The sequence below is a fragment of the Phaseolus vulgaris genome, chromosome 4, assembly GCF_051622355.1.
Source record: "Phaseolus vulgaris cultivar YP4 chromosome 4, ASM5162235v1, whole genome shotgun sequence".
Lineage (NCBI taxonomy): Eukaryota > Viridiplantae > Streptophyta > Magnoliopsida > Fabales > Fabaceae > Phaseolus > Phaseolus vulgaris.
Genome location: NC_143501.1, coordinates 49,000,698 through 49,028,289, shown reverse-complemented (window position 1 = coordinate 49,028,289; position 27,592 = coordinate 49,000,698). Strand labels below are relative to the sequence as shown.

General features: G+C 27.6%; 1 protein-coding gene across 1 annotated transcript; it reads left to right on the top strand.

Annotated features, from left to right (window-relative positions):
- The first annotated feature begins 21,016 nt into the window (after positions 1–21,016).
- On the top strand, positions 21,017–27,592 carry SULTR3;5 (sulfate transporter 3;5). Its single transcript, XM_068647277.2, has 12 exons — positions 21,017–21,704; positions 22,357–22,564; positions 22,821–22,992; positions 23,427–23,492; positions 23,906–24,019; positions 24,127–24,243; positions 24,323–24,449; positions 24,810–25,096; positions 25,434–25,621; positions 25,716–25,789; positions 25,877–25,953; positions 27,267–27,592. Exons 1-12 carry the CDS (start codon positions 21,344–21,346, stop codon positions 27,432–27,434), a joined length of 1,959 nt encoding a protein of 652 aa, XP_068503378.1. The 5' UTR covers positions 21,017–21,343; the 3' UTR covers positions 27,435–27,592.

Sequence of the window (27,592 nt, the reverse complement as noted above, 5' to 3'; positions counted from 1 at the left end):
GGTTTGGGTGGAGGAAGTGGTGGTTTAGGAGGAGGATATGGCGGAGGAGGTGGAGGTGGTGGTGGTTTAGGGGGTGGATTTGGAGGAGATGGTGGTGGTGGGAGTGGTTTAGGTGGTGGTAGTGGTCTAGGTGTTGGAATTGGTGGTAATGGTTTAGGTGGTGGTGGTATAGTTGGTGGCATTGGTGGAGGCATTTACAAAGGAATTGGAATTGGAGGTGTTATAGGTGGAATTGGTGGTGTCATTGGTGGTTTCAAGCATGTTGAAGCCAATAAGCCTTGAAAAATTAGAAGGGTTCAATAATTGCATACTAGTTGATGATATAATGTTCGCTTCGATGGAAGTTAATGTTTGATTTTGGATTTATGCAAAATTTTATTTTGTTTTCGTATTCTGTTTTCGTTTTTTTTTTCCAGTTAGTGTTTAGAACCTTTAGAATGTATGAAGTTGGTGGTTTGATACGATGTTAGGATTTCTTATATGTTAGCAATAAGGGGTGTTAGGTTGGGTTTTGAGCTAGTCTCTGATTATTGTTTTATTGTTATTGTTTTTATGTATAAGGGTTGAATCACCTCTAAAATGATTTTAAATGTTATTGTCGATAAAAAAAAAATGATATAGTTCTGTCATTAGTATTTCATTTTCACTTGTTGTTTTTATTTTGTTTTAATTTTGATATCTTTCTGTATCCACAAATGAGTTCACTGGGTGCATGCATGTTAAATTTTATTTCACTTTTTTTTTACAATTCAATAATGTTATTGAAATAAACGTGTTTCCTTTTAGTCAATAAAGTAAGTTGGATAGATCAAAATCAATAGTTTCTTTCTCTTTAACTTTGATTATAAGAAGATAACAGAATAAAGTGAAAACCAATTGTTATTTGCATTAAACTGTAACAGGGTCAAAAGTGGCCATTGAAACTAAGAAAACTTTACATGCGTGGCTTCATTTCTGCTACAAATTACTCATATAATCATAGAAAGGAATAAACTAGTGCATTCTCTAGGTCAAGCTTGGAAATGGAATTTATTTTTAAGATTGTTTGCTCTTTATTTCATAATATATAACTAAAGTCAAATTTATAAGATTAAGTTAGATTTAAAATGTATTTTTAAAAATGTTATCAAAATTATTTAAATTTTTATCCTATCGAACATTAATTATGATTTTGATTTTAAGAGTGTTGAAGATTCCACATCGACTAGATATGATAATATTTCATTGTATATAAGTGAATACAAATCTTACCATATGAACTAGTTTTATGGGATTGGGTTAGATTTAAAGTCCAAAGTTATACATCTAGTCATAGTGATACCTAACATAAAAATTTTTATAAAAAAAAATTCCAAACAACCAAACCTAGAAGCATACAATATACTATGAATATGCACTCAATACAAAGTTTTTAGTTATCATTCTAAAAAAGTTATTATAAAAAGTCAATAAATTTACCATAAATAACAATTTATCAAATAAAAAAAAACATGCATTAACATTTCATGTATTTTTTTTTTTACTTTAGATAGTATATTATTTATTATATTTCATAACAAGAAGAATACGCCTGTGTTTTAAACTTATGAATTAAAATTATGATTAATTCGAAATCAATTATGGTATATATTTTTCTAAACAATATATCTGGCAATACCATTAGTCATATAAATATTGGTCCATGCATAGCCATATCGAATATTTCGTAACTAAGTAATTAGTTTTTTTTATATATAAAAGAAAACGTGCCCTTATCTCTTAATGTAAAAGAAATACAGGCCTAATCATTCTAGATTTTAAATTTCTACCCTTAATCAATATTTAATTACTTCCTTTCTTTCCTTAGCAAAAACTGTCACTTTCTTCTTTCCATATTTTCTAAGTCACCATACTCTCTAACTTCTCAACAAAATAAGCTGGAAAAAATCCATTATTGATAATAAAATATCATTATTTCCTAAAATGTTTCAAACTTTATGTATTTCTTTTATCATTACAAAAAAAAATCATGAAATAGAAATAAATTTTAAATTGTTAAATAGTTTTTAAATTTGTGTCTAATTAGCAACCAAGATTTTTAGAATCTAAATAATTGGTAGCAAAAATACATATTTTTACTACCAAATTTAGAATCTAAATAATTGGTAGCAAAAACTTTGGTTGCTAATTAAATATCAATTTAGAAACCATTTAATAATAATATAAACTAATCTAGAATCCAAAAAAAATTTAGTTTCTAGAATGATCTCTAATTTAGTCACTATAGCAACTAATTACTTTTTGTCTATAAAAATTGGTTTCTATTTCTTTATTTTAGTAGTGTAGGTATAACCAAAACTACTAAAGTAAAACAAAAAAAAATTATAAAGGTGGGGGAATCCTTCACTTTTTGCCCCATTTTGGTAATATTTTTTTGTGTTAGTGGTCATACAAGAACTTAGTTGAAAATCAGTGGTGAATAAGGTGCCATTCCCATCCAACAACTAAGATATTTTTTGTCAAAAGGGGTATTAAAATCCAATACCCTTAGAATTTTTTCTGTAGTGGTTGAAGTATTGGCGTATCTAGAGGATAAGGTATATATGTGCACTCTCAATTCTTAATAATTTAAAGGAAAATCTTTGATGCAAGTGAGAAAATAAAATAATATAATATAATGATATCAATTAAGTAATTTTGAGTGGGACATGATCCTAATATTGAGACAAACACGATTCTAACCTTCTCACTAAGTGACGGAAAAAAAATTGGAATTCAATAAAAAAAGACATTGGCATTGATATTTTGCATAGTGTCTCTAGATTGTTGAGACGTCATTATGTTTTTGTTTTACGAGTGAAAGAGGGTTTAGTCATGATCTTACTGTAGCTTACAAATTAAGAAATAATTTAAAGATCTGATATTGATTAGAGATAAAATTAATTTATAAGTGGATTATTTTAAGTAATATACTTTAAATATAATCCAACTTATAAAATTGGATATGAAATATCTTAATCTCTAGTTTTGAGATCTTTAACACACTCACACTCTCTCATATCGAGATTGTTTTATTCTCTAGTTAATGTGAGATGTCCAACACATCCCTTAAAAGCAATATGATAACAACTCGATATCGGATGACCTGATAAATCAAACAAACTCTCAATAAGACATGATCTAAATGAATCTTATATATATCTTATTAAGAAGTGGGATAAAACATGATCTCAGTTTAATTCAATAAACATTACACGAAAATCGTATTCACTTTTTCTAAATTTATTTATATTAAAATCGTGTCTATGTGGTACATTATTTATTTATTAATTTTTTCTAATTATTCATTTTGTAACAACTTTTTGTTATAGAATCTCGTACATGTGATGTACGACTTACCTATTATTTATGAAAATAAAAAAGTTTTTTTACTCGTTTTGGAAATTTACATTCCAAATTGCATCACTCTAAAAAAAACCTTTATATCAATCCATATTAGAACTAAACATCTTTACTGATTAAAAAAAAAACTTAATAAACCAATTGCATGTGAAATCTAAGTCTATAATGTTGACATAACCTGATCCTATTGCAACTCAAGTCATTTGAGTGTTGAAGTGTAAGTAGATGGCACAACACAACCCTTCTCTTACTATCCTTGTATTCCATTTGAAGCATGTAGTGGTTTGTGCTAAAGAGTCACAATTTGAAGTAAACTTGTATTCAACTTTGACCTTTAGGTGCTGCCAAGAGTCAAAGTCACATAAGGCTGGCTGTCTGAGACACAAAAACAAAATGTCCACCAAAGGCCACTCAGCTTTCCACTTTAAAATACAATAAAAAAAATACTGAAAATAAAAATATTTTATAATATATAAATAGATAAAATTTACTTTATAAATTAATTTTTAAGATTAAATTATATTTTTAAAGTCAGCTTCTTAATATGTAATGAGAAAAACGCACCAATACACAATCACAAATCAATTGCAGAAAGTAAACAACACAAGATTTAACGTGATTCGGTCGTCAATCTGTAACTTACGTCCACGGGCAACTGATTAGGTTTTCATTTTGTTTGTTACAATTTTATTACAAGTACAAAGATATCTTAAATAGATATTATAGAGGTGACACAATAATTAAGTTCACCTACTAAAACATGGTGTCTAGTTAGTCTAATCCAATTAGTCCTGACTTCACACTCAACAATATGATATCAAAAATATATTAAATTTATTTTAAAAAAAAGTTTAATCAAGTTATTGTCTATAAATATATAATTTTATGTATTTAGTTAGATTTAAAGTTCACTTTTTCTTCTTCTTCTGTTAAAAAGAAAATGGACAAAAATAGCTGAATCTGAATTCTTGTTTATGGATTAGAAGAAAATGTGTTTCTATTCTTCCATATTTGAATCGTGCAATCTAGTTGGCAATGATATCAATTTTACTTTCCATCTTCGTTTTCTACGATTGTAGGGGGAAAAAAGGCTTGTCAAATTTGTGTTTTATTTTATTTTTTGGAGCGATCTTGACAAATAAATGAGAATGAGAGAATAAAAGAGTGTTGACAAAATGTTTTGTATCTAGTCCACACAATTCCATTAACATGTGAGATGTGTTGTTTAATTTTACGCACAACATAGTTATAAAGTTTAATAAGAGTTTTGTTGTTAAAGGTTATAATAATAATAAAGATTAAAAAAATAACACAAAAAATATGAAATAAAAACTAATTTTAGATAAAAAAAATAATTAGTTACTATAATAACTAAATTAGAGACCATTTTAAAAATTAAAAAAAAAGTTTTTAAATTAGTTTTTATTATTGTTAAATAGTTTATAAATTGGTATCTAATTAGCAACCAAGGTTTTAATTACCAATTATTTAGTTTCTAAATTTGGTAGCAAAAACCTTGCAGTGATAAACTTTATGCTTATAATTATTTATTATAAAAAAGAGAAAAATATAATATAAATTACTTTTAAAAAAATTACATTAAATTGTTAATTTGGTTGCTATAGTAAATTTTACCTTATTGTTAATTAAGGAACTATTAAAGTTTAACTTATGAATAACACTAAACAACCTATGAATATATATTATAAAACTTGTAAAGCATTCTTCAACTTGAACTCTTTATCTGTCTTAGAATACGATAATTGTTTTTATCATAAGGTTTTCTTCTATCATCTTTATCAACTTCGTGTATATAATACCAACAACACAACATTGAAACATGAAGCTTTTAAGAGAACATATACATCAATTTATATATATATATATATATATATATATATATATATTACCTACAATATTATAGGTTTAACATAACACATCCATATATTAATCACATCATACTATCAACATAACACAAAACAAATTACAACATTTAATAAGGATGTATAAATCATCAACCATTTTAATCTTAATGAATCAGTGTAAATTGTCACACTAACATCTTTCGAAAGATATTTTTGTAGGTAACATCAATTTTATGTGACACAAATTAAGTGAGTCATGTTGCAATCGAATTGTGACGTTTGAACAGTTCCACTTTTAAATAAAAAAAAATTTGTATTATGATTATAAACTATAACATTTAGCATAATGATAAATGTTTGATTCAAGATTGATATGTGACTCAATTCTAATTGAGATATAAATTGTTATTATAAGATAAGGTTGCTTCAATTGTTTCTAACATTGAAAGAGTTTGATTTCTAATGACATACATTATCTTATAGGTATGATAAGCATTTGTTTTTTCTTATATATTCTTATTATTTTCCATCTTAATGAGAGTTCACAACGAAAAAAAAATAAAAAAGATAATTTTAAATGAAATAAAGAATGGAGCTCAATAACACATTTATAAATTTGATATTTTTTATCTACATAAAAAAATTATCTATATTAAATATCAAATCTTACTAACAATATATAAATATATTTGATGGTTAACTATGTAAAACGTTTAATCATGCATGTTTATTAAACTTATTTTTAAAAGAGATATAATAAGAATTCCTTTAAATTATGTTCAATATTAATATTTTTTTATAAAATTCCGTGTATATTTAATATAGTATAAGTTGTATACAAATAAGAATAAAATTTTAAAGGTAATAAATTTTAAAATAATATTTTTAAAATTAAAATAATGTTATATGTGTGTAAATATAAAGTTAAAAATATTTAATGAGATTATTTTTATAAAATTAAAATTAATCAGAAAATATAATTAGACAAAATATAAGTTATACGAAAATTTATTGTAAGAATAAATAGAATTACTATATATGTTTAACAAATTGTTCTTGAAAATCAATTTAAAAACTCTTAACTGTCTCGTAAACAAGAAATAAAGGTTGTCACATAAAATATATAAAATTATCAAGTCTTATTATTTTATTATTTATTTTTATAAAACTTTCATATTATAATAAAATATATTTTATCAACAAAATTTATTTAAGAATCGGGATGAACTCTTTAAATAAAAATATCACTAGAAAGCATCCATTGATAAAACACTATTTATTCGGTGATTAAAAATGTAAACATTTAGTTAATATATTTTAGGTTAAATTTATTTATTCATTCACTTCATAATTATTTAATGATTTTTTTATAATATATTTCACTTTCCTCTCTTTTTTTTTGTTTTTTTTTTATAAAGTTTTGTGTTAGGCATCATTATGCAACTTGACATCTCAGCTAAGCTGACACCTCAAGTAACAACAATCATCTGCCATCACATGAAAAAATATTATTAAAAAAAAGAAAAAAAGAAAGAAAATACAAAAATATGGGGGGACTAGACCAAAACACATATGTTAACACAAACGATACATAGGTAGATTATACCTATTCATAAAAAATTCTAAGAACAGACTAGTTGGGAGTCTATTATACCAATGAAAAGATTCTCTATGAATAAATCCTAAATTAACCAACTTATCAGCACACGCATTCCCTTCACGAAAAATATGAGTTACCCTAAACCTGATTGTCCCACAAAAATTAAGACAAGTATTCCATCCATTCTGAAGCATCCACGGAACAGTAGTCCTAGCAGTAAACGCAGCACAAACCAAGGCAGAATCACATTCAAGCCAGACATTAGTAAGTCCCATTTTTTGAGCTTCCTCCATAGCATGTATAACTCCATAAAACTCAACAACCAAAGCAGTTTGAACTTCAAGAAACGCTGAAAAAGCACCAATAAATTCTCCCATACTCCCACGAAAAATACCTCCACAAGTAGCAAGACCAGGATACCCCCTAGCAGCCCCATCAGTATTAATTTTGACCCAGCCTGGTGAAGGAAATTCCCATCTAATAGGAAGAGGACGAAAAACTTTACCACTACGAGTCTTAATACCGAAAAACTTAATCACGTTGAAGTCCAACATATCATTCTTCATTGAAGCTTTAGACGAATTTTCCACTAGACAAGTTAAATCTTTAATTATCGAAATAGCCTTAGAAACCTCAATCTTATCCTGAAATCTAGCATAATTCCTCATACGCCATATCATCCATATAGAAAAGGTTATCACCGCAAGCTTAATCAATTTAACCAAAGGACTACCATCACTCTTAATAAAAGAAAGTAGATCATCCTTATTAGAGAAATGAGAAGTAAGAAAAATTTGTCGTACCCAACTCCAAATATGCAATGCGTTAGAACATTCAAAAAATAGATGTTGAATAGATTCCTCTTGCTTTTCACAAAGCGAACACATAGAACATATATGCAAACCCTTATTCTGAATATGTTGATCTGTAGGAAGTCGCCCATGAAAAATTTTCCAGAGTACTAGAGTTTTGGAAGGCGGAATAGATGAAGACCAAATGAATTTACCCCAACCACCTGGAACTCCTGGTTCCAAGAAAAAAGTCCTAGCCGATTTAAGAGTGAAACGACCAGACTCATTTAGAATCCAATTAGGAATATCCTGTTCCTCTCTAATCATGATATGATTAAAAAAAAGAGGCATCTGCTGTAAAGAGAAGGGAATAATCCAATCACAACCTGTCCAAAATTGAGAGACTGTATCCGGAATGCTAACACCATCAGATAACCCTGCAATATTTGCTAAAGAAGTAGTAGAGCACCATTTATCATTCCAGAAATTAATAAAAGAACCTGTACCAACAGTCCAAGAAGTATAGTCAAGTATGGTAGAATAAAATTGCTTAATTCCAGGCCAGAGAGAGGAAGATCTATAAACCGTTCGAAATTCATATTTTGATTTAAGAACCCTGGCTTTCAAGAGTAAAGACCAAGGTTTGTCGCTATAAGCAAAGTTCCAAGCAAGCTTAAGAAGATATGCATTATTTTCATGATGAAGATTAATAATATTCAAGCCTCCATCCTCAAGAGGTGAACAAATTTGCCCCCAATTAACGGTAGCAATACCTTTTTTCAGAATATCACCAGTCCAAATAAAATTCCGACACCACTGCTCAACTTGCTTAATAAGTGAAACAGGTCACTTATACATATTAAAACTATAAGCTAGAGATTCAGTAATCACTGTATTGACCAGCTGAATTCGACCCATCATGCTAAGAGATTTACCTTTCCAAGATGCTAGCTTCAATTTAACTTTATCAGCCAAAGGTTGAAGAAACCGACACTTTGGAGCACCAACAAAGATAGGCACTCCTAAATAATGGAAAGGCAAACAACCATGACTATAGGAAAGAATATTTTGAATTTTGGTGACAAATCTTGGAGAATTATCCATGGTGAAGAAACTACTTTTAGAGTTATTAATATATTGACCAGAAAAATCACCATATGTTTTAAGAAAAGAACTCAAATTTCTAAGAGACTTAATATCCCCCCTACAAAAAATAAATATGTCATCAGCATACAAAATATGAGAGGGAGTGAGATAACCGTGCGGACTGACCATATTTAAAATCTTTTTATCATTCACAAGCTTAGAGAGACCTCTACTAAGAACTTCCTCTGCAAGACAGAAAAGTAAAGGAGACAATGGATCACCTTGTCTTACCCCTCGACTGCAAGGAAAAAAACCCACCAAACTACCACTTATTCTTATAGAAAGCATAGCTGAACGGAGAATTGTACTAATCCAACCGACAAATGAGGGGTGAAAACTAAAGCGTTTTAAAACTAATAATAAGAACTTCCAACTCAGAGTGTCAAAAGCTTTATGAATATCAACTTTGTAAGCCACATTACCTCCTCTAACCTTTTTAGAAAGCAGGTTAATAGCTTCAAAAGCAATACCAATGCAATCCTGAATCTGTCTACCCTGCACAAATCCATATTGATTAGGAGAAATAATTCTAGCAGCCACAAGTGCAAGCCTATCCGCCAGTATCTTGGAAATAATCTTAAACTTGAAATTAGCAACAGCAATTGGCCTGTAATATTTAATGGAATCAGCACCTTGAACCTTTGGAATAAGAGATACCACATTACTGTTCATTACCTCCTCTAACCTTTTTAGAAAGCAGGTTAATAGCTTCAAAAGCAATACCAATGCAATCCTGAATCTGTCTACCCTGCACAAATCCATATTGATTAGGAGAAATAATTCTAGCAGCCACAAGTGCAAGCCTATCCGCCAGTATCTTGGAAATAATCTTAAACTTGAAATTAGCAACAGCAATTGGCCTGTAATATTTAATGGAATCAGCACCTTGAACCTTTGGAATAAGAGATACCACATTACTGTTCATTCCAGGGAGAACCCAGTTTTGTTTAAAAAACTGTTGAACAGCATTGCAAACATCTGTCACAATAATTTCCCAGCAAGAATGATAGAAAACACCACCAAAACCATCAGGACCAGGAGCACTATTACCGTTAAGATTAAAAACAACATTTTTAATTTCAGAAAAATCTGGACACTTAATCAACATCATATTCTCCTCAGAGGAAACCATCGCATGAATATAAGTACCAATAAAATCTTCCGTATTATCAGTATCCAGAACATTAGAAATAGACTCAGCATAAGGATTTTTATAAAAGTCCAAAATATGATCCTCAATGATTTTAGGATCCTCCGTAACCTCATTATCAATCCGTAGACGATGAATCCCACTAGAATTATTTCTCCTTTTGACCACCTCATGGAAAAAAGCAATATTTCGATCTCCATCCTTGAACCATAACATCCTTGTAATATTAATTAAATACGTACATTTTTTTATTAAAAAAAACGTACATATGGTTAGATATTTTACATCAACTAAAATTAAGAAGATTTTATATATATATATATATATATATATATATATATATATATATAACTGTGTGTAAATCTCACTTTTTAAGCTGGTTACTGGTCTTGTTGAGTTAGGTTTAAAGTCCACTTTTTAATAGTATCAGAGTCATCTAAAACTTATCCCAGAGAACTTATTGGCCTTATCATGTCATTTGCTATCGGTCACTATCAGATTATCCCATTAATATATAGTCTCACATACGAGTTGACAGTCTCAGCATGATCATCTACTATCGGTCACTATCAGATCACCCATAAATATATAGTCTCACGCATGAGTTGACAACTTTAACGTGAGGAGAGTGTGTTAGAAATCCAATATCGATTAGAGATAAAAACATTTCATAGTATATAAGTAGGTACATAACTCACCTTAAAGTCCACTTCTTAATACATTAAAAAAAATCTCTTTTTTCACTCTTTATCTAAACAATTTTACTTTTCACTTATTTTATTTTATTTTCCTTTTTTACTTTCTTATTTTCTTTATTTCCATTGAGACACATAACCATAAACATAGGATTAATGGTGGAACCAACTTGAATGATGTGCAATAGTTTGAATATATTCTCCAATTTACACTTGTGTTGGTCCCTTTCATGGTTGAGGAGGGTATGGAAATGATTTGAAAAAGCTATGTATAATATTGAAGATACCCACCAAAACTCAGTTGCGTTTCCCATTTGAATAATATAATATATAGTTTTAGTGTGTTGAAGATGTATCTTCTTTGAATCTTTGCCAACCGAGGGAGGCTTATTTGGTAGTAGTTTTAACACACTCAAATCTCCCAATTTGTCTCTTTCTTGAAGCTTTTGGCAAACTAAGATTTCTCAACATCTATATTGATTTTTGGAATATTCCTCATTTTGGATAATCTTTTTGCCATCATCAAAACCAAGAATCTCATCATTTCCACAATAAAATATAAGAACGATCCAATGAAATTCATTCTCTAAGTTAGGCGTGTTCGGATATAACTTTAATCGATTTGAGAAGAATCACAATTAGTATAATTAATTATGCATTTTTATATTACAAACAAAACAAATTTACGTTTGAATAAAAATTTGAAATAAGACTAAATTTATGTTTGAATATTTGTTTGTAACACTGATTTTTGTTAAAGTTGATTTTTACGTAAAATAATTTATCTTTAAATGGTATTATTGTAAAAATAAGACGGTTTCTTACCACAGCTTCTCCTACCATCTTATAGGTCAAGTGAAAAGTGAAAAGATTATTTTGTTTTAAAAAAAATACATTTTAAATTTTACAATAAATGTATTTTTTTTTTCTATTTACACCTCCTGAATTATGAATCTGGACTTCGAATTCTACAATTTGTAATCTTTTTTCTTTGAAAAATTACATAATGAGTTTTAATACAATGGTAGTTCAAATACATCTTTCGTGATAGAACACGAATCTTTAAAACAAACAATACTTTAAATACAATATTAACCCTAAAATGCTATCTCGATCAATATAATTTTATGTCATTTAAGAGTCGATATCAATAACAGTTATTTCCTTGACTTCGTATTTGATTTACTTTAAATAAAACAATAACATAAAGTATGCATACCTGGTTGAAGAAATCTTGTAGAAGTTATACTATTGTTCTTTTGGTGACATTTTTCTAATTGATACAAATAAACACGAGTCACTCATGATATAAATTCTATTTTCTCTCTAAATTTAATATAATGTATATATTAATATAAACACTATGTTTGGTGGGTCAATGTGTTGCACCCATGCATGCACTTCAATTCACACTCCCATCTGAGGGAGGTTTATTTCCTACTATACTTTAACATCTTTCTTTTCTTTTTTTTTTTTAAATTGTTTATACTCTTGTTATACTCTTATAAGACAACAAAAAATGTTAACTAATTAAAAAACATATACTATTCCATGACATCAATTATTAGTGTCATTGATTCTTAAGGAATTTTAAACCTATTATTTTAATATGTTAAAAGGTTTTATATAGCTCAAATCGAAAATATTTTATCTCTTGATTTACCCAAAAATGCCTATATCTTTGTGTTTTTGTGCCAAACTAAAGATGCATAATGCATGCATGTCTTTTCATTTTGATGTGATCACATTATTTTAGGTCAACAGAAACATGCTCACTGTTCAACGTTATATGTCTTCAATTAAATTAGCGATGTTCCGATAAAATTTCTTGAGAAATTTCAGAGTATTTAAAGTAAATAAATAAAATGTTAAATATGTATGTGGAAGCTCAAAGAGCTTACTAAGCTCAAAGAGCTTACTAATGTCTGGCTGAAATGTGATTCTGCTTTGGTTTGTGTTGCGTTTACTGCTAGGACAAATGTTCCTTGGATGCTTCGTAATCGATGAAATGTTTGTCTTAATTACTGTGGGAAATTAGGTTTACGGTTACTCATATTTTCCGTAAAGGAAATGCGTGTGCTGATAAGTTGACTAATTTAGGATTTTTTCATAGAAAATCTTTTCTTTGGTATAATAGGCTTCCACCTGGTCTGTTCTTATAATTCTTTATGAATAGGTATAGTCTACTTATATATCATTTTTGTTAACATATGGGTTTTGGTCTAGTCCCCCGTATTTTTGTATTTTTTTTTTCTTTTGTTTAATAATATTTTTTTCATGTGATGGTAAATGATTGTTGTTACTTGAGGTGTCAGCCTAGCTGAGATCTTAAGTTATTTAGTGATGCATCACATGAAAGTTTTTATTTAAAAATAAAATATGTATGTGGAAAACTCCAATATAAAAGTGCAAAATCAACTCATGGTAGAAGAAGAAGATGACGATAGAACAAAACGTGGTATTACCTCATCCCAAATCCATCTCTAATTTGACTTTTAAAACGCGATTATTATCACGTTTCCACGTTCATATGACGCGCGTCCAAACACATGACACTCGTCCAAAAGATCAAAACCATTATTTTCACCTACAAAAACACAACACAAAGTAACTCTTATCTACATTGCATAATTATTCTATATTAAAGTTCGATACTAAATTTTAAACAAAGAACAAAAAGGAACTAAAAAAAACAAAAACAACACCTGTAAAACTTTTTTACCAACATATTTGTATTATAAAGTTACTTTTTTTAGCTAATTTTTTTTCTCTTAATTCACTTTCATTTAATTTTGGAAGTTGAAAATAATTATTATTGAATATCAAACTATTAAATCAAAAATAATAGCTAATTTGGGTAGGATTAGTTGGAGATTCTACGTCGACTAATACAAGTAACAACATATAATGGATGGTCTCATAACGGTCTGATAGCGGATGACACAATAGGCCCAACAAACACTCGTTCGGAGGCTTTAAATGGCTCTGATAGCATATTACAAAGTGGACTTTAAGCTAACTCGACTCCATAAAAATGGCTCATGGGGTGAGGTTTGCACCCACTTATATACAATGAAATATTTTCATCTCTAGTCAATGTGGGATCTCCAACAAGGTTTAAAGTTCATTTTTTAAGTTTATTTTAATCGGAATTTATTGAGCTTACTAGATCACCTACTATCAAACCACTATCGAACTACCTATAAATAATATATAATCTCACACATGAATTGACAGATCTCAATACGAAGAGATATGATAAAAATGTAACAATTTAATTATTTTGAACATTGTGACTCGATTTATTTTAGTTAAATAAAAAAAATTATTGATGTATTTTACAACAATTATTTATAAATTAAAGAATGACTTTAAATATTAATATAAATTCAATATAAGGATGTTGTTATTTTAATTATTAAAGAATATTTAATAATTAATAGTACCTAACATGCTTTGGTGATAAAAAGAAAGAATATGGTGGTGACAGCAGAGAGTTACAGTGAATGGTAACTGTAGAAAATAATGATGGAGATGCAATAATAGAGGACTTAATGTTGATGACGACTTCCTCCACTAATCAATTTTCAACAAAAATAACACAGAAAGGAAAATGGCAATTATAGATATCTTTTTATATTAAAAAAAGTGTAATAAAATTATTTTCTTAATAATTTTTTTGTGAAAATCACTTTAGCTTCCGCTTACTAAATAAGTTAATTAGTTTTAAAAAATATTAAAGTGTACAAGAATTTTTTTTAAGGAAGAAGTAACATTTATTCTTACTCTATAGTTAATTTTTTCTCACTAAGAATACAATTATACATATATATATATATAATTGTTTCAATTAACATGCATTACATTAAGTTTGTTTCCAAATTGTATAAAGTTTAAATACTTATTTAATTTATAAATATTTATATTTTCGAAAATATATTTTAGAAGTTGAATAAGATTACACTATATAATTGATTATACTTACAGATAATTAATTATATAAGAAATAATCTAAGTTTTTAATTTTTTTTTAAATATTACTTAATAAATAATTAAATATTGTATAAAGTTTTTTCTTTTGTAATGGATCACTTAATAAAAAATACTTTAATATAATTAAAAATAGATTAATTTTGTTTTTTAAAGATAATATATAAGTTTCTTCTCAAAATAAAATAAAAAATATTGATATCATATTTTTACGAAAAAGGTTTTTAGGATTATATTTTTTTCAATTTTTTTAATTTAATCGATAAAAAGTATTTTTAAACCAAGTCATCTACAAATTCTATAGAAAAAATTTCTTCTTAATTTTTAATATTTTAAAAATAAATCACATTATAAGATGATATTTTTATAATTCATTTGCTCATTAGTTGTTTTAGTTTCCACACCTAGATTTAGTGGGTTGGTGTAGTAGACTTTTTAAGTTTTGGTTGTGTTTCTTGATAAATCTTCAAGAAAATTCATATTATTAAATATATTGCATTTATCTTATGGTATAATATATGTAATTTTGAATAATAGTTAAATAAACATATATGTAGAAATAATTAAACCAGAACAAAATTTTGTTGTGTTTTTTTATATTTTTATTGCTAGACCTTTTTTTACACTTAAAAACTATCTAAAATGTTTCTGAAATTTATTGTTAATTCAAAACATACTTATATAAGAAGTTTTTAGAATCAATTCACCAGTATTTTTCTACCTCTTAATTCTTCCAATATTGTTTTGTTTTTCACAAAATATTATATCGCACTTAATATACTTAAATATGATTGATGTATAGGTAAATTTTAAATTTAACTCAATATTTATAGTTGATATACTATTAAATATCTTAATTTTTAAATAGAAATATTTATGGATTGAATTTTTAAAATTCAGTTTACATCAAACCCAAATTCAATAAAATAGATTGAATTTCAGATCTATTTTAAATGGATCAAATTTATTTATTTTTTATTTTATTTTATTTAAATTAGATTAAATTTATATTAAATCAACTTTATCAAATAAATTAAATTTGATGTGCAATTAACTAGAGATAAAAACTTGGTTAACTTATGTAAATATAATAGATACAAAATTTAACAATTCAATCACAACTAAATATTAAAACTATCTTTTCATATTAAATAACTCAAAAAGTTAAAAGTATCTTTCCATATTAGATAACTCCAAGAAAATGTAACTCTTAAATATCTACTATTAATAGGCTGAAACTATTGATTGTACTTTTTTTTGTATAATAAATTATAAATAGGGTTATTGACTTCCAGATGAACCTAACTTTTTTGAATAATAAATTTAAGACAATTAAATATTGTGGCTAATTCATATTACTAAGTTATTTATAAACTTTAATTGAGTAGTTTTTTTGGCAAGTAACTTTAATTGTTATAAAATTTGAGTTTGATTAGTACAATGTTAGTGTAAAGAAACTATATTATTAATTGATAAAAAAAATTAGTATGACTTTTATAAACTATTTAACAATAATAAAAATTAATTTAGAAATTATTAATAATAATAGAAACTAATTTAATTTTTTTTTAATTTTTAAAATATTTTTAATTTAGTCATTATAACAACTAATTGTTTTTTTTCTAAAATTAATTTTTATTTTATGATTTTCTTGTAGTATTAACCTATAGTACCATTTATTTATTTTCATTATATCACTTTTAATTTATAAATGTCAACCTGTAATTTTTTTTAGGTTAGGTGTTTGGTATATTATCGTTTTATTTTATATTTAAAATTTATTATATTCTTATTTAGACAATTAAATGTTTGTAGAATTTCTTATATATTTTATACTTTTTCAGCGAATTATGTTATTTTTTTCTATATGCTTGGTTTTTCTTACCTTTCATAATATTCATTAAAAAAATTTATTAAATAACAACTAAATTTAAAAACCAATAATAATTAATTATTATATTAACTAAATTATATACTATTTTAAAAACAATAAAATATTGACATCTAAATAAATTTTTATTATTAATAAAAAATTATAAAATTATTTTTAAATTAGTGTCTGACGATTTTAACTACTAATATCTTAGATTTTAATACATATTATTTTTAATACATATTATTTATCAATTAAATTTATGAAAATTATAAAATAAAAGAAAGACTCGTTAGATAAAAAATATCATAAAATTATTATTTTTCATATATATTTTATCCGTTGTAAAAATATTTAAAAATTAGTATATTAAAAATATATATATTGTTAATATTTTTATGTAGATATTATTGTAATAGTCTTAATATACATTAAAAAACGAGTCTATCGTGAATCTGTTTGTGATTGCTTAATGAAAAATAATAAAACATATTTACTATAGAAAAACCTTAATTTTAGTTTTTTAAAATTAAAAAAATATCTAATATAAGAAAAACCTCAATTTTAACTTTTTAAAATCCAAAAAAAAATATAATAGATAAATTGATTGAATTTTTTTAAATAAAAACTTTTATGTTAGGTATCACTATGCAACTTTGTCAAGTAACAACAATAATAATTTGTCATTGTATAAAAAAATATTATTAAAAAAATACAAAAATAAGGAGGGACTAGACCAAAACCCATATATTAACAAAAACGATACATAAGTAGACTATACTTATACATAAAAAATTATAAGAACATACTAGATGCACTACAAGAAAGTCATAAAATAGAAACCAATTTTTAGAAACAAAAAATAATTAGTTGTTATAGTGACTAAATTTAGAATCTAAATAATGGGTAGCAAAAACTTTGGTTGCTAATCAGACACCGATTTATAAACCATTTAACAGTAATTGAAACTAATTTAGAAACTAAAATTTTTTTAGTTATCTAAAATGGTCTATAATTTAGTCACTATAGCAATTAATTATTCTAATTATTTTTTGTTTCTAAAAATTGGTTTATATTTCATGCTTTTCTTGTAATGATAGTAGCCTATTATAGCATTGAAAAGATTCTCTAAGAATAAATCCTAAATTAGTCAATTTACCAGCACATGCATTTCCTTTACGAAAAAATGAGTAACCTTAAACATGATTTTCTCATATTAATAAAGACAAGTATTTCATCGGTTACGAAGCATTTAAGGAACACTGATCCTAACAGTAAACACAGCACAAACCAAAACAGAATCACATTCTAGTCAGACATTAGTAAGTCTCATCTTTTGAGTTTTCTCCATAACATGTATAACCCCATAAAACTCAGCAATCAGAGTCGTAGAGTCGTATGAACTTCAAGAAACAGAGAAAGCTCCATTAAATTAAATAAATGGATTGAATTTAAAAACAAATAAATTATTTAAATTTGAAATAAACCCACTTAAATAAATTTAAAGTAATATGAATATGGATAAGTATGAATTGGATTTAACAATTTCATTTTTTTTTTCATTTTATCTTTAGTAAACATGAAATTTATGTAAAACAAAGAAATTCATTACCTTCAAGTAGGGTTGGTGTCTTGTTAAATAAAGGAATGTAGAAAATCAGTTATAAATATATTTGAATAATTTATTAAGAAGCTAAAGAAAGACTAATTTACCCATGGAAGCAACCCATTCAATATTCTAATAACTGAAAATTATACTTAATAACTTCTACCTGTTGCCGCATAATTATTCACTAAAAAATAAAAAATAAAAATGAAAGGAACTTCATTGGTTTTGCTTTCTCTCCTACTTCATTACTTCACTCTCTTTTTATTCGTTTACTTAATTAAAATACAATAATTCGTTTCTTTGGACACCATTTTTCCTAATTAAAAAATAATAATTGTTTGCAACAAATAAAACATTAAAAAATTATGTTTAGAAAAGTTGAAATGTTATATGAAGTTCGGACACTCCTCTTTGTGTCGGTGTCGGATCCTCGTATCGGACATCGACACTCGTATGACATTTGTAGGACACGTATTCGTGAAGTATCCAATTCAAAAAGTATTTGTTAGATTTTTAACAATTCTAGTACGATTCTAACACAATTTTAGAAAGAAAAAATACATTAATTTTCTAAAAACTCAAACTTATTGTATAATTTTTTATTATGATTATAAAACAAAGAAACAAATCATTTTGAACCAATCATGAAAAACATCTTTTTGTTCCAAAAAATAATCTCGGACATACTTGTGCACATAAATCTTTATTTTTAATTTATATAATTCATAATTATATAATATATAGACCCGTGTCCTACATTTTAGAGATTATACGTATCTTTGTATCCATGTCGTATCAGTGTCCGTGTCCGTGTACGTGCTACATAAGCTAGAAAGATATTTTTAAAAAAATAATTATAAGGAAACATTATTTAAACTACAATTCGAGAAGAAAAACGTATTAAAAAATATCAAATTATAAGAAATGATAAATGTATATAATAGATGTGGATCAAAAAGTAATTTTATTTTTTCAAAAATTTTCTTTGTATCTCTTTCCAATTTGGAAGTGTCACACACTTACCTAAATACACTTCGACGTACTAAAAATATTACATTTGCTGAACTTATATACATACATACATATATATATATATATATATATATATATATATATATATATATTAACTCTTTGAAGAAACGGCATAGAAGATTCGTGTTGATAATAATAGCTCAAAAGGCAATAATGGTTAAATTATATTTAAACATAAAATGAACTTTATATTGAATTATAGTTAAAAGGTTGACTCTAAAATTATTAAATTATTATATTTCACAATCAACCCAAGAATATCATAAATGAATATGTGTGTAAGGGTTGATGAAGAAGCACAACATAATAAAATAGCTTATAATTAAATATCAAACAATATCACTTGAATAACTATAATACTATAATAAAATAAATTTATTTCTCCATTCCCCACGTCGAAAAGACTATTACTAAATAATTTTTAATTTATTAATATCAGCCAAAATGATCTCAAAACGATGGATTAGAGTAGGGCAAATTCATCTCCCAATAATAATAATAATAATAATTTCTTCCACATAAAACACAGTTATATGGATGTGTATTTTTACTCTTTCAGTATTATAAAAGTATTAACTATTTTAAATAGAGTATTATTTGCACGTGACATTTTTATTTTTTTTTTGCATTATGATATTGACTCAGAATATTTTCTTTATACTATAGAAAGGGAAAATCCATAATAAAAAAATTACAAAATGCATAATGAGTTAAATGCAGAAATATATTTTAGTCCATTTTTATGGAAAAATATAAGATTTTTACCTTTTTTTCATGGAAATAGGAAAAAAAGTATTTGTAATATAAATTTCTGAAAATAAATTAAATGTGAATTTATTTTTGGATAAGTCACGCGAATTTTTTTTAATTTTAGCAAAAATTTATTAAACTTATCAACTTACTCATTATAGAATTATCCATAATATATAGTTTTATACATTTGAAGGTGTTTGATTAAAGATAAAAATATTAATATTAATATATAAATAAATACAAACATTAATTAAAAATGAAATTTTATAAAATTAAGTTAGATTTAAAATATTTTTTTTTTAAAACGTAAATATATTTTAAGTTTATATTTTGTTTACAACACTTTCTCTTAAAAGCCATCAATAATAACTTTTCTTATCGATTAACATATTTAAACCCAAAGAATATTTTCCTTTATTAATTATGTGCAGATAATATGTGAAAAAGAAGATTCTCAAGTTTCTCAAATAATGAGTTTTCCTTTTAATTTATTTTAACAAACCAAGACCAGACATCTAGCATTATATATTGAGGAATAAATTCATCAGAGTTAATGTTTCTGAATATGAAGTCTGTAATTGAAACAAATTATATAATAAAACATTAATATCATTTTTTACTCTAAAATAAAAAATTAAATATATACCTGTTTAGTTTTTTTATGTCTTTCAAATTGCTCCTTTCAATAAATACGATAAATTTCTTGACTCTAAAACATAGTTACGAGATTTTTATTTTCTTTATTCTACTTTACAATAAAATATATAAGCAAAGATTAATTTAATAGCATGTATATAATTAATGAAAGAGTAGTTGATATTTTTTTAGCTTTATAAATTATATACACACACATATTCAAGTTTACAAATATAATTTTAAAATTAATTTAATTTTTTAAAAAAAATATTTCTTTTTTTAATTATACCCTTATACAAAATTCTCAACATATACTTATCATACAACCATATATCATAACAATATAGGGTTATAAACATAACACACATAACAATATTACAGAAAGGATATAAGAAAAGTTGAAGACTGGTATTAATTATGCAGAAGAGACAGCAAAATAACACTGCTGAAGTGTTTTGTGCAGAACATTTAACGTTGGAATGTGCAAGAAACAGCAGATTCTAAGTTGTTCCAAAACCAAATTCTCTCAATTATCCAAACCAAACAAATACCAAAAAGAAAACAAAACAAGATATTCATCACTGTTCTTTCAACCAATTATCATTTACCCTATAAATAGTTTCCACTACAAAAGGCCTATATATACTCTCACAGCCACCACGCGTCTCTCTCACAAACACCCTTAACTAGTTCTTATTTCTCTAACACCCTCTTCTCTCTTTCTCTTCTCTTTCTCTTCTTTTCTCTTCTCTCTCAGCATACATACACATACATACACATATATACACGTATACATTCTTTGTTAGTGTTGTGTTTGTTACCATGGGTAGTCTTGGTAACAGGGAAGTTGATAATCACAACCATGACGATAATGATCGTGATGATCACGTTCATGGGGTGAATTTCTCGATCCAGAGAGGATTCGGGGCGAAACTGAAGACGGGGTTGAAGGAAACTTTGTTCCCTGATGATCCCTTCAGGCAGTTCAAGAACGAGGAGAAGACAACGAGGAGGATACTGAAGGGGGTGCAATACTTCATTCCCATCTTTGAGTGGCTACCAACCTACAATTGGCGTCTCTTTTGCTCTGACTTGGTTGCTGGTTTAACCATCTCAAGCCTTGCCATCCCTCAAGGCATCAGCTATGCCAAACTTGCAGACCTTCCTCCTCTCATTGGCCTTTGTAAGAAATCACTCTTCTTTCTCTTATTTCTCTCCTTTTCTCCCTCATCCATTCATTTCTACAATCACTCTGTTTGATTGATGTTTCATTCCATGTGTTTCAGTCATTATTTGCTTTTCATCTGTGTTTGTTTGGCACCATTTAGTTATATTGCTCTCTATAGTAAAACCATTGATTTTACTCATGATAGTGTTTATGATTAGAATCAAGATTTATTTCATGAACTTTATCTAACTCAACCTTATAAAACCGGTTTATAAGATGGAATTTTCACCACTTATATACTATGAAATGTCTTAATTTTAAGTTAACGTGAGATCTCTAACATCGTTCTTTCGTTGTGCATGGATTGAATTGGTGTGAATTTTATCAGCGAAAGAAAACTGAATGGCCATCTATGGTTTAGAAACCAAGATGGAGAAATTTTTGGCATCACTTTGTGTATGGTTTGGTTGAATTCATTATGTGGGTGTGTAGAGAGTTAGTTACGTGAGTAAGTAACTCCCTTCGACAGTTTTAATGCTGTTGTGTGAGATATAAAGAAACTGATAGTTGATTCGATTTTTTAAGGTTGGGTTTGGGATGAAGAGATGAAGAATTTAAGGTAATAGGTTGTGTGTGTTGATTTGACGTTTTGGCATGATTTTATCAGATTCAAGCTTTGTCCCACCTCTAGTCTATGCTATTTTTGGGAGTTCAAGGCACATGGCAGTGGGGACGATAGCAGCAGCATCATTGCTCATTGGTCAAACCATACAAACAGTGGCAGACCCAAAAGAAGACCCAACCTTGTATCTTCATTTGATTTTCACTACCACCTTTATCACTGGTATTTTCCAGGCTTGTTTGGGAATTTTCAGGTAATTAACACATTTTCTTCTCATGTGGGGACATGTAAAGGGTCTTTCTCTAACCAAGTTTTAATGATACACTGTTACTACCTTGATAATTATGCACCAGATTATACTTTACTTTCTACTTTGCAGTTGTCAAAGGAACATTTTAATTAATGATATCAGAAAATGCTTCCAACACATCTCTTTATCAGTTGAAATCTATTAAATATGTTTCTTACAAATGAAGAATTACATATATATTTTGCAAAACTTGTTGCAGGCTGGGGATACTGGTGGACTTTTTCTCTCATTCTACCATCAATGGCTTCATGGGAGGGACAGCAGTGATTCTCATCCTCCAACAACTAAAGGGTGTGTTTGGCATGGTACATTTTTCACAAAAAACCAACTTAATTGAAGTGGTAAAGAGCATCGTCAACAATAGACACGAGGTTAGCATAGAACAAGCTCAAATTATATTTAGTGCTTTTTTGACCGACCAAAATACTAAAAGGTTGCGATACGAAATCAAATTATTACATATGAGGACAGTTCCCTCTAGAATGATAATGATATCCCAACTCAATTTTAGCCTCTTTCAACACAAGCATCAGGTTCCATAATCTCACTCACCTACACATGGAAAATATGATCGAAGCATAACACATATAATAGTAATACCTTAATCACAAAGGGCACTGATGCTTTAAAATGGAAATATCAGTTCACAACTTTTTCCCTCTTGGTTTCTTTTATACATATGTTCACTTGTTTGTTTCATTAGTTTCATCAAAAACAACTTTTTAAGAAAAGAAAATAATGATGTTTATCTATATTTTGGGAATGAATAACGTGGGTGGGGTTGTCTTTTTTACTCATTTAACAGATTAGGTGGGAACCTACAGTTCTTGGCGTGGTGTTCCTTGCTTTCTTGCAATTTACCAGACACTTGGTGAGTACCCTTTGTTGTAGCCATTCTCATCTCAGCTTTCTCCTTTTCATATATAATTTATTTGTCATAAAGAGCAAGAAGTGGCATGAGACAAGACATTTAGTGCGCCACTCAACCCTTGTTGGACCTTAAGAATTTCGTATCAGTATAATTATGCCACCAATACTAGCTAACAGTAAAGTCAAAGTTAGACAAAGAAAATATAACAATATTAATATCTCACCATACCATTGCCATATTTTAATTAAGTGATTGAATTAACATGTGTAACAAAGTTAATTATCCTAATGGATTTCACTTTTTGGTATAATCTTTTGAGTGCTGATATATTGATAATCATAGATCAAAAATTGTATTGACTAGAACTACAGTTGTAAACAGTTATCAAAATTAACATTTTTCTGATGTTTCAGAGGAACAAGAATCCAAAACTCTTTTGGGTACAGGCTATAGGTCCAATGGTGACTGTAGTAGTTGCTGGAGTTTTCACCTACCTCGTCAAGGGCCAAAAACATGGAATTCAAATTGTAAGTTAGATATTGTGATAACTTTTTTCAGTTTCCAAAAAGTATCTTAAAAATATACCAAGATTTTGTGTAATTTGTTCTTATATGAAATTGATTATTACATATAGGTGGGGCATCTAGATAAAGGATTAAATCCATTGTCCATCCACTATTTGAACTTTGATGGTAAATATTTATCAGCAGTTTTGCAAGCTGGTCTTATCACAGGGGTGTTATCATTAGCAGTAAGAAATTAAAATCTCTTCCAATCATCAGATACACTTCAATCAAAAAAATTTACCTATTCTTTTGTTTTTATTATAGGAAGGAATAGCAATAGGAAGAAGCTTTGCTGTTGCTGATAACACACCTCATGATGGGAACAAAGAAATGGTCGCTTTTGGCCTCATGAACTTATTCGGATCTTTTACTTCCTGCTACTTGACTAGTGGTGAGTTTTTATTCACACCTGCACACAAAATAACCATCTCAGTAATACTTTATCTAGATCGATGAATTGTTCACAACTCTACACCAGATTACAACTAGAAAGATAAATAACTTTTTGCTTAAGTGTGAGAATTTTAAAATTCTACTGTTCAAATCACAGTTATAAACTGATAACTTTCAATAAGTAACATTTTCCTTTTGTTTAACACTTTATAGTTCATGTTTTAAATTGCAAAACTCAACCATTTTGCTACTATATACTACTTCATGATAATGTGTTTGTCACACTTCACACACACAAAAATTGGCCTAGTTTTGGTTACAAGTGGTGTTACATGTTGGTTCTAAATCTATTGTGCAGGACCATTTTCGAAGACTGCAGTGAATTACAATGCAGGGTGCAAGACTGCAATGGCAAATGTGATACAGGCAATAATAATGGCACTGACATTACAATTTTTGGCACCATTATTTGGCTACACCCCTCTTGTTGCTCTCTCAGTGATTATTATATCTGCCATGCTTGGACTCATTCATTACGAAGAAGTCATTCATCTCTACAAAGTTGACAAGTTTGATTTTGTCATTTGCATGGCTGCCTTCCTTGGAGTTGTCTTCATAAGCATGGATGTTGGCCTCATGATTTCTGTCAGCACTCAACTCCTTCTTCTGTTCTTCATTTTAGTAACTTCTTTTCATATGAATTTTCATTTTCATATAAGTTAGGTTACGAGACTCCAACACGCCTCGCATCCGTGTTAGACACACGTATCGAACACCAACACATGTATGATATTCGTACAACACAATTCAAAAAATATTTTTTGAAACTCTGACAACATAACTTTAAAAAGAACAAATACATTAATTTCGTGTCCGTATTGTACATGTCAGTGTCGCTGCTACTAAGGGCTAACACATTAATGAATTGAACTAGATTAAATGGAGTTTGACTTTGATGATGATGATTCTATTTGCAATGAAGGTTGGACTTGGGGTTCTTAGAGCACTTCTATATGTGGCTAGACCATTGCCATGCAAGCTTGGAAAGTTAACTGAAGTAGGTTTATACAGAGACACAGAGCAATATAATGTTTCAACATTCCCAGGGGTTCTTATTATTCAACTTGGTTCTCCCGTTTACTTTGCAAATTCTAATTACGTCAAAGAAAGGTAAATTATGGATTCATCCATTGATTAGTCTTGATGCATCGCAACTATGAAAATTATTGGAATTAATTCATTTCTGCAATTTAATTTGCATTAGGATTATGAGGTATATTCGAAGTGAGCAAGCGTCTACTGGAGATGGTGTTGAGCACATCATACTTGATTTGTCAGGTGAAATTAAGATACAAAAAATTGTTTAGAATGAGTTCATTGGAATGAAATCAACTTTATTTTTGTTATTAAATGGTTAATTTACAGGGGTGACATCCATTGACTCAACTGCTATCAAAGCATTGGATGAATTAGTTAAAGTGTTGACAAAGAATGCAATTAAGGTAACATGGATTTCAAGTGCTTAGAGTAGACTCTCTTCCCAACTCATTTAACTAAATGAATATATTTAAGTGATTGTTAAGGGATAAACAATGATAATGTCGGAGATCTTACATTGACTAGAGATTAGGACATTTCATAGTATATAAGTAGATGCAAACCTTTTTTGTTTTATTATAAAAAAAAATTCTCAAGTTAGGCATCGTTATGAGACTTGACATCTTAGTTAGATTCTCTTCCCAACTTATTACTAAATGAATGTCTTTAAGTGATTGTTAAGGATAAACAATGTTAATATTAGAGATCTCACATCAACTAGAGATAAAAACATTTCATACTATATGTAGACGTAAACCTTACTCTTTTTTTTATAAAAACTCTCATTTAGGCATCACTATGAAACTTAACATCTCAATTAGGCTAACACTTCAAGTAATAACAATCATCTGCAACCACATGGAAAAAGTATTATTAAATAAAAGAGAAACGAGATAAAAAAAATATGGGAGGACTAGACTAAAACCTATCACTACAAGAAAATCATTAATAGAAACCAATTTTTAGAAACCAAAATAATTAGTTGCAATAGTAACTAAATTAGAGACCATTTTAGAAATTAAAACAAAAATTGGTTTCTAAATTAGTTTCTATTATTGTTAAATAGTTTCTAAATTGGTATCTAATTAGCAACCAAGGTTTTAACTACCAATTATTTAGTTTCTAAATTTAGTCTTTAAAACCTGGTTGCTAATTAGATACCAATTTAGAAACTATTTAACAATAATATAAACTAATTTAGAAACCAATTTTTGTTTTAGTTTTCAAAATGGTCTCTAATTTAGTTACTATTGCAACTAATTATGTTGGTATCTAAAAATTGGTTTCTATTTTATGATTTTCTTGTAGTGTAGTATATAAGTAGATGTAAACCTTACTCTCTTTTTTTATAAAAACTCTCAGTTAGGCATCACTATGACACTTGACATCTCAGTTAGGCTAATACTTCAAGTAATAACAATCATCTGCAACCACATGGAAAAAGTATTATTAAAAGAAAAGAGAAACGAGATAAAAAAAATAATGGAAGATTAGACCAAAACCTATATATTAACAAAAATGGTACATAGGTAATTTATACATGTTAATAAAAAAACTCTAAGAAAAGACTAGATGAAAGTTTATTATACTGATGAAAATAATCTCTATGAATAAAACCTATGTTAGCAAGTTTATGAGCATATGTATTCTCCCCACGAAAAATGTGAAAAACCTTACCTTATAAGCTGATTAATTTTTTTTTTCTCCTAATGTGTAGATTTTGTTCGTAAACCCAAGGCTAGAGGTGTTGGAGAAGCTTTTGGCATCAAAGTTTGTTGACAAAATTGGGAAAGAGACGTTCTATCTAACATTGGATGATGCAGTGATGGCAAGCCAATATTCACTTCGTTCAGCAAAGGGAAATGGTGAAGATACCATAGCTTAAGAAATTCATGCACTTTTTTACCCCCAAATCAATGTTAGTATTAGTATAATAATTATAATAATAATAATAATAATAATAATTGTTGTTATTATTAATTATTATTATACAACTGTTTATGGATTTGAGAAAGTTTAGCTAGTAATCAATTTTCCCATAAA